The sequence below is a fragment of the Cynoglossus semilaevis genome, chromosome 13 (genome assembly GCF_000523025.1).
Source record: "Cynoglossus semilaevis isolate Cse_v1.0 chromosome 13, Cse_v1.0, whole genome shotgun sequence".
NCBI lineage: Eukaryota > Metazoa > Chordata > Actinopteri > Pleuronectiformes > Cynoglossidae > Cynoglossus > Cynoglossus semilaevis.
This window is the reverse complement of record NC_024319.1, coordinates 17,359,710-17,368,911: the sequence shown is the minus strand read 5'-3', so window position 1 is coordinate 17,368,911 and position 9,202 is coordinate 17,359,710. Positions and strand designations below refer to the sequence as shown.

At 38.6% G+C, this 9,202-nt stretch overlaps 2 protein-coding genes across 3 annotated transcripts in view; both read left to right on the top strand.

The window, feature by feature from the left end:
• Window positions 1–1,453, top strand: part of trim35-28 (tripartite motif containing 35-28) — a 4,644-nt gene extending 3,191 nt beyond the window's left edge. The window contains exon 7 of the mRNA XM_025061545.1: window positions 492–1,453. Within this exon, the coding sequence (XP_024917313.1) occupies window positions 492–1,048 (557 nt within the window). The 3' untranslated portion in view covers window positions 1,049–1,453. The remainder of the gene's footprint in view (window positions 1–491) is intronic.
• A 489-nt stretch (window positions 1,454–1,942) lies between these two features.
• megf8 (multiple EGF-like-domains 8) overlaps window positions 1,943–9,202 on the top strand; it is a 28,918-nt gene continuing 21,658 nt past the window's right edge. For both annotated transcript variants that reach the window (XM_025061444.1, XM_017038019.2), the window contains exons 1-12: window positions 1,943–2,347; window positions 4,012–4,201; window positions 4,961–5,124; window positions 5,223–5,432; window positions 6,373–6,553; window positions 7,010–7,098; window positions 7,317–7,530; window positions 7,616–7,799; window positions 7,903–8,042; window positions 8,170–8,280; window positions 8,426–8,577; window positions 9,077–9,178. In XM_025061444.1, the coding sequence (XP_024917212.1) occupies window positions 2,324–2,347; window positions 4,012–4,201; window positions 4,961–5,124; window positions 5,223–5,432; window positions 6,373–6,553; window positions 7,010–7,098; window positions 7,317–7,530; window positions 7,616–7,799; window positions 7,903–8,042; window positions 8,170–8,280; window positions 8,426–8,577; window positions 9,077–9,178 (1,761 nt within the window). In that variant the 5' untranslated portion in view covers window positions 1,943–2,323. The remainder of the gene's footprint in view (window positions 2,348–4,011; window positions 4,202–4,960; window positions 5,125–5,222; window positions 5,433–6,372; window positions 6,554–7,009; window positions 7,099–7,316; window positions 7,531–7,615; window positions 7,800–7,902; window positions 8,043–8,169; window positions 8,281–8,425; window positions 8,578–9,076; window positions 9,179–9,202) is intronic.

Below are 9,202 nucleotides of genomic sequence, written 5' to 3'. Positions count from 1 at the left end.
CATATATATACACATATATATACATATACATACACATATACATACACATATACATACATATACATATATATACATATATATACATACACATACACCTTATTTTACGAACTACAACTCGCGCGAGTCAGCTCGAGTGCCCTCTAGCTGGTTATAAGTTGCACCTGAGTACAAGTCGCAAACCCACCGAAAATATGTAAAAAAAAAAGTGCGACTTATAGTCTGGAAAATACGTAATATATACCCATATATATGTCTGTATATATGTATATATATGTATATAAGCTAGCTGTATATATACAGTATATGTGTGTGTGTACAAATATTAGTTATGAGAAATGTTTTGCATTCTTCATTTGCGGCCATCGTACATAGAACCTTTTAGGAACTACAAAATATATTTACTAACGTTTGCTTGCAATATACTTCATTATAGCTCCACTTGTGGAATATTTCCAACAAATCTTACAATGTGTTTCTTCCTGTGTGTGCAGATCCAGTAGTGCTGGACCCTAACACAGCATGTCCGTGGCTGAGCCTGAGCGATGATCTGACCAGTATGAAAGAGAACACTGCGCGGTTGACCGTTCCTGACAACCCAGAGCGATTTGATCCCTGCGTCTTTGTCCTTGGTGCTGAAGGTTATGTGTCCGGCAAACACAAATGGGAGGTTTTGGTTGGCGACAACCCAAAGTGGATGGTGGGAGTATGCAAAGAGTCGGTGGCCCGGAAAAAGAAATTCACAGTGTCCACAAACCGGGGTGTTTGGTCCGTGTGCCACAGCAAAGGGGTCTACACTGCGTCCACACCGGAGCGCACCGAGTTGCAGTTGCAGTCACGTCCCAAAAGGATTCGCGTCAAGTTAAACATAGATAAAGGAGAGGTGTCATTTTGGGATGGAGAGAATGATAAACACCTTATCACTTTCACACACAAATTCAATGAAAAACTCTTTCCTATTTTTGGCCCTGGGCTCCACAGTGAACCAATGATACTGCTTGAAGGGAAATACAGCTGTGGCCATATCATGAAAGACCAGCACAGAGACTAGAGGATTTCTTAAATCTGCAGTGAACATTTAATTAGGCCATATCCTAACATAACAAAGGCGTGTTAAGAGAAGCTCGTGTTAAATCAGTGGTTGCCAAACTTTTTCTGCTGTGCCCCCTTTTTTGTTCATAAGACATTTCTGCCCCCACCAGGATTAAAGACCTGCGTAGAGAGGTGACAGTTCCCAACAAGAAGTCTGGGGGGAAAAAGGATAAAATTAAGATTTGTATATGTCTTTTGTTTTGTTTTGTTTTTTGTTCTTGCATTTCAAAAAAGTATTCACAGCCAAAATTAAAATATACAGAAATTATTTTTGATAGTAAAAGGACTTTGTCTTTGCCATGTACCAGTTCACCTGATACAGAGACAGCAAAGGTGTTCAAAAATATAAAGTCTGTCAAAAAAACAAGGGTTTTTTTTTATTTTTTATTTTTTATTGGTTGTTAAATGCTTATTATTCAATATGGCCGTTTTTAGGATCACACCTGGCACCATTCAATTCATGTGGACACTAAAATCACCAAACTAATAATTAAACTTTGTTAAAATGATTTTTAAAAACATTCAATTTAATTCAAATGTCATGTAAAAACTCCTGCTGCACGTGAGATGTGAAATTGTAATTGCCCCTGCTGATGATCATACTCATACAGTAGTGAGCATTTGATAACATCTATCTATCTATCCATCCATCCATCCATTCATCTATCTGTCTATCTTTTAATAATTCTACTACCAATGTACGTGATTATAATGAAACAATCATTTTTCAAACATTTGGTAAATAAATGACTTCTGTCCTGATGTTTGCCTGTTGTTCCTCCTTATCACCACTAGGTAGCAGTATTGTAACACAAGCAGGCTGTTGTCTTTTGTGCTAGAAACCACTGGTTACTCTCTGTAGCTCCCGAAACAACGGCAACAGACATAATTTAATTGTATTCACAACTTGTCTTATGGCTATATTTCTTGCTTTGATGATGAAATCGGGGATACAGTGATAGCATTTTTCTAATCGCGCAGTCATGGCATTCTGAGAGACTGTCTTGTTTTCGGTAGATTCTGCGGACGATTGCGCATCTGGAATCGACTGAGCGGCGACCGCTAGCATTCGCAGCACCAAGGCTCGACTGCAGCCTCCTCGGCTTCCGCTGCGCTGCGTCTTCATCTCATTCGTGCTAACAGCTAAGTTAGCTGTAGGGCTTCAGGCTGGTATTCCACAAAGTCCTCTCGGGTAGTGTTACATGGAAAGGACACGCCGAAAATGTAAATCATCATGAAGCCAAAGAGACGGGAACTGGTGAGTGGAATGTAAATAATGCAAACAGGACTGAATAGCGGTTTTAACTGTAGCTTAGCTTAGCATTCCCTTGCCCTGGCTTTGTTATGATAAACCGGACAGGAGCCTCTTGATGGTCAGCGGCTTGCTGGTTTACCCTTGACCAATGCGAGCTTGTGTTGACTGTTAACATTGATATTTTCGTTAAATACGACGTTTGCATGTTTCGTTTACTATGTAGAAACGGCGTAGTTTTACATTTAAACGTCGCGAAGCGGACTCTACGTTTTTTTCCCAGTTGGTCATTTAGCCAAAAGAAATGCTTACATGTTACAGTACAGCTTTGTTAATAATACACTACACTGCACCGTAACATACTTAATGAAAGACGCATTGCCCTCAATGTACCCGTTCTAGAAGCTTTATTTTATTTGTTTGGCTTGGGTTGGATAGACGTCATTTTGATATGAGTTCTGATTACAGTTATTCCCTGCTCCATCTTTCGATTATATTTACGTGCAAAACCTAAACATTCCCCCTAACCCTTCACTTACGTGACTGATTCGTTACGTAGAAAAAAAAGACCATTTCTCCTCAGGAGAAAGACATATTTATGGAGCCATAGTACACATGTGTATGCTAACATTACAAAACATTTTTATTAAGGTGAAATTGAGTTGCAAATATTATTTACAATAAACGATTAACTGTTCAATATTTCAATTATGATTTTTGAACTTTAGTTGATTAATAATGTTTATGGTATTGCAACACGGTGCAGATGTGCCAACAGTGATTTTTGTTTACTTTTTTGCTGACTAAATACAGCTGCTCCTCGCCGACTTTTGTTTTTTGCCTGCGTCACTCGCACCGACTGTTTAAAATCTAAAACCAACTAAAAGCATTATCAAAACATTTCATGACACAGTAGTGTGAGAAACTGGTGTGAAACGCCTGGGGTTCTAGACAGCACAATGCCAGAGAAGTATTATTTGTTGTGATGCACCGAAATTAGAATTCTAGGCAAAAGAAACCGAAAACCGAAAACGAGGAAACCAAGGCCGAAAACCGAAACACCGAAAGAAATGATTATGCCAATTATAAATACCGTTATATTTATGGCTATGACTGTAAAGTTGACTTTTCGCCCCCTATTGAAATTTCAGCATTATATGTTTTGCAAAATTCTATCCCTTTGTACTTTCTCATGATTCTTTTTGCCTGTGGGAAACCAATCGACTTTTCCCCATTAAAAATAACTAAAAATCAATTAATTCGTTCCAGCCCCCCAGAAATATATTATTATTTTTTCCTCCTATATAAACATCAAAAACAGATATAAACAAATATATTAATAATATAAAATAATAATAATTAAGAAAACATTTTATATTATTGTTATAAAAATGGATAAAAAGTACATACGTTTTGGTTCATTAGTGCCTAGTTGGTTTTCAGCTTATGTCCCATTGCTACTAGTTTTCTTCTGAACTTCATCCCAGGCAAAATAGTCGTGAAACACAATACGTATATTGTACACAGAAAAAAAGTTAAATAAAACATCAGTCATCTGAGAGGCCAAAAATGACACTTTTCTATTTCGAGACGATTTCTATTGTCTCCAAAGATGGTAACAAATGTATTTGAATGTAATTTATACAATTGTTGATCCATCCATCTCTCAGGCTGTGCCAACGATGGGCCCTCCCCTCCCTGTCTCCATCATCCTGGCTGTTCTGCTACTTGCTAAGTCAGCTGTCTGCCAGGCAGGGGACTGCAAGGGCCACAGGCAGGTGTTGAGGGGTCCCCCTGGCTATGTTACTGACGGCCCAGGAAACTACTCAGTCAATGGGAACTGCGAGTGGCTCATTAAAGGTATCCTCACCTAAACAAATTGTGACAGTGTTCATGAGAGTTTATCGAAGATTGTCGGTTACAGAGCCCAAACCGGATTTAACTGGGTAGTGGATTCACGGCTCAAATTCTTTCAATGTATTAATGCAAAATTACCAGTTTACATTTCTCTATTACAGACAGTGATTTTTGTTAAGGGTTATGAATACAAACTGATGAAAATGACATGATAGTCGGCTGCAAACATAACATTTAAGCCACATTTCGGACCTAAGGAATAGTACATCTATAAATATAGATATATGCATAAATATATATATCTATAAATATATATATATAGATACATATATATACACATATATACATATATATAGAAATATATAAATATACAGTATATACATATATAAATATATATATACATATATATGTATATATAGATATAAATATATATGTACATATATATATTTATATCTATATATGTATATATATGTATATGGAAAAGCAGAGGCGTTCTGTTGTCTTAGTAGAGGTGTTTTTTATGCCACTGTTGATTTTTCCATGTATCCTCATATGTCAGCCATGTCTTCAAGGATAGTATCAAAGTGAAGCTCAGACCCGTTCAGAATGAATTTGTTATTACAATATACTTTTGAACACTAAAATCGACTATTCCTCAAAAAAGAGAGAGAGAGAGAGAGAGCCTTCTTTTTTTAATAAAAATATCCAATTGTTTGATTTTAATGACACTAATGCTTTTACCTTCTGCGGTGTTTCGTTCAGCCCCCACCAGCAGTCATCGCATCGTGTTGAACTTCACCTTCATGGAAACAGAGTGCACGTACGATTACCTTTTCGTTTATGACGGTGATTCTTACCAGAGCCCCCTCCTTGCCAGTCTGAGTGGCAGGATTCTGCCTCAGCCGATTGAAGCCAAGTCTGGCAAGGTAAGCAATAAACACTTAACTGTATAAGATCCTTGATAAGAAGCTGCGGCAGGTATCTGAACTTTGTATTTCCTTTCTTCATTTGTCATTGTTTCCAGATGCTGCTTCATCTTTTCAGTGACGCTAACTACAACCTCCTAGGCTTTAATGCAACCTACACCTTTTCTTTGTGCCCCGGAGCCTGTGGTGGGCACGGGCGCTGTGATCCGTCCACATCCAAGTGCCAGTGCCATCAGGAGTGGGGAGGAGCTGCTTGTACAACCCCTCTGTGTACCAAGGACTGTTTTGTGAATGGGCAATGTGACAAGGTTTGAAAAACAACAACAAAAATTCACATATAGGCGAGAGTAAAACTCATAGCAGGCCTTTTTAAGGAAGAATAAGAATGTATCATTGTTGGTGTAAGAGTGCAGTACATCGCGGATTTTTAATGTACAATATTTTGTACAATATTGTACAATATTCAAAATTTTAATGTAATTTTTAATGTATATGGTGAGCATTTAATTAACGTGGGGTAATGACCTAAGTTGGACACAGGAGGGCACTGTTGTTCGCATCTCCAGAGTCAGGCGGTTGTCGCTATTTTAGATTTTACATCTTTTTTTATGGTCGTGTATTCAATTTATTTAATATGTACTGGAACGCAACTACCGCGATAGGTGGTCGTGTATTCAATTTATTTAATATGTACTGTATGTTTTGTATTTTCAGTATACAACTCTACTGTGTAGTACAGTCCAGGGAGGGTTGATGACAGTGTGGGGGAGGTTCGTAAAAAGAGTAAATATATATACGTAAATAATTATCTCGCCTCTACTTCGCCATTTTTCCCAATTCGCGGTGGATCTTGGAACGCAACTACCGCGATAGGAGAGGGACCCCTGTATATTTATGTCTTAAAAACCTAATATATCACCCAGCCCTATCCTGAATATATATCTTTTTTTGGGGCACAGATAACTGCTCACAGTCCAGGGAGGGTTGATGACAGTGTGGGGGAGGTTCGTAAAAAGAGTAAATATATATACGTAAATAATTATCTCGCCTCTACTTCGCCATTTTTCCCAATTCGCGGTGGATCTTGGAACGCAACTACCGCGATAGGAGAGGGACCCCTGTATATTTATGTCTTAAAAACCTAATATATCACCCAGCCCTATCCTGAATATATATCTGTTTTGGGGGCACAGATAACCGCTCTAAGACTCTTTATTTTTTTTATTTTTTTTTTATGATTTTGTTCAGAAAGGAGAGCGCTGCCTGTGTAACCCAGGCTTCTTGGGTCACAGCTGTCAACTAGGGCTCAATGATGACAACAGTGTGGGCCAATGGTGGCGTGTAAGTGACGGTAACCAATACACGCCTCCCAGAACAGGTTCTGCTGGGGTGTATCTGTCCTCCACAGGAGCCCTGTACTTGTTTGGAGGTGAGTGGGATTCACGTGTTCATTTTAACATAAGTATTCTTATTCTTCTTCTTATTATTATTATTAATAATAGTAATAACCTAAGAATATGATGATTCATAAAAACTAGCTAGTCCTAATGCAACCCAACAACGAAGGTTGATTTGCACTTCATTCACTCAAAAAAGGTCTGATATTTTCCTATGGGAGCTCCATTGATGTCAGTACAAAATTTGCATTTTTTTTTTTTTTTTTTTTTTTTTTTTGCATTGCTTCAAAATAAAGTTTGAATAGATGTAATCCCTCTTGTTAATTTTTTTTTTATTTTTATTGTTAGCCTTGTGTTCCTACGTACATACAACACACGAGTTTGTCTGTTTCCCTAAGTCTCTATAAGGGCATTTGCAAAAGAAGTGAATACCTGTTTTCGTTGCATTTTTTACTAACACTGCACTGATTATGTTATTATGTTTTCAGGCTTTGATCTGAACAGAGCTCTCGCTGACTTGATTAAATACAATTTTACATCCAACCTATGGGAAAGCAGGTCTTACGGCCACTCTCCCGTAAGTGAATGCTTTTGGTTCTTATGCTCCAGAGATATATTTTGTACAGTAACAGATCAATTGGCGAGTCAAAAATCCAGGGAGTTTAGTGACATATATTTTCTTTATTATTATTATTATTAATGTTGTTTTTTTTTTTTAATTGCATGTGTACGTAAAGTAAGTTCAAATATATGTCTTTTCCTTCCTTCCCTAACTGTCTGCTCTGGTGTTGCCAGGTGGCTCGTCATTCCCACACAGCTGTAGAATGGAATGGTAACATGGTGATATTTGGAGGAGAGCTATCCAGTGGGTCTTTGGCCAGTGATGTGTGGATGTACAGGCCACTTCACGATGACTGGCATCAGCTCGGTTCTTCCAGTAGTCACGGAGCCCCTAAGTTAGCCAACCATGCTGCAGCTGTGGTAGATGATTATCTTTATGTGTTTGGAGGTAGATATTGCATCGAATTGCTCTCATTAGTATCATGTTTGAATTTTTGTTTTTTTTTTTTACAATGAAATAATACAATTTTCAGGTCGCACCGAGGAGGATAAGTTTTCTTCTACTCTGTATCAGTTTGGCCTGCGTGGGTCTGGGCGGTGGGAGACCATTAAGCCCACTGGGGGGAAACCCCCTGCCACTGCTGGACATTCTATGGTTTTCCATAGTCCGTCTAGGACACTTCTGGTCTACGGAGGTCATCGACCCACCACTGCCAGGTAAACATCCTCGCAGTGTTTTCACTACATGGTTTGGTACCATTAAAAATCCCATGAGGGGTTCTATCAAGAAGTCACGTTTACACTGTATTTTTTGGGCCAGGTTTAGCCAGAGGGTGAACAACACCGACATGTTCCACGTAGATAAGCGGTTTTGGACGTCCCTCCGATCGCGGTTCCCCGGCCCGAGGGAGAGAGCCTTTCATACAGCCACTGTCATTGGAAACTACATGGTAGTTTTTGGTGAGATTTGGAAAACAAAAAACAAAAACAAAAAATAGCAGACGCTATTTACTCAAATAAACTTGAGTTTATAATGTACTATATAACGTTGTTGTTTTTTTTTTTTCCCTTTTCTTTCCCCCCTCAGGTGGAAACATACATATTCACCACAAAGAGGAGAAGTGCTACGATGAAGAGATTTTCTTTTACCACTTAGGCTGTCATCAGTGGGTGTCTATCGGGGAGAGATGGTCACTTCGTGAGTTCCTGTTGGTTTTTATCCTTGTTTTTGACGAGGCGTATATATATAATATTTAATAAAATTGGGCTGCTTCACTTGAAATAACTTGAAAATGAGCACTCCACCCTTTTTTTTTTTTTTTTTTTTTTGTTCTTTGTTTTAGGTGGTGATGCAGTCCAGGGACGATACTCTCATGTCGCTGCTGTTATACAGGGACGAGTGCTCCTTATTAGCGGAGGCTACAGCGGTGTTGCGCGCAGAGATCTAGTGGCGTACAAAGTTCCGCTGTTTGTCAGTAGTGATGGTGGCAACAGGGTGAGTAAAGTACTGTAAGCCCAACTAGATACTAACAGTAACAGGAAATAAACAGTCCCTCCTTGCTATAGTGGTCTGCATTTAAACCTAAATGAGCGTAATTCAGTCATTTGGCATTATTCAGGCAGACTTCTGATTAATTCTGGTCTCTAAAAATAATTCATCTCAATGGAAAATAGCTTAGTTTTAAAATTCCTTGTCTTTAATTGAGTTTTTTTCCATTTTAAGGCTAACCCGGCTAACCTTAAGCCCAGCTTTGTTTATAGGCTTTTACAGGCAATGGTAAATGGTTCCATCTGGTCTTCATAGTGTATAACAGATGAATGCTTTTTACACCAACATGATCACCATTTGTTTGTATATCCTGCATACTATACTTGTGGAATTTCCTACACTAGGTTATAATGGAATGGTAGATCTGATTTGGATATGAGGACAGTGAAAGACAAAGAATCTAAAACATTATGACTTAATGACAACTCTTTGGTTTTATCACCAGGATGCTCTTTGTGCAGAGGCTTTAGATGAAAGTATGTGCCTCAAGAACCCAGAGTGCAGCTGGTGTGAAGGGCGCTGTCGTGAATACCATCCCACTGACCTGGTAACCATTGTGTACTTGTTTGTT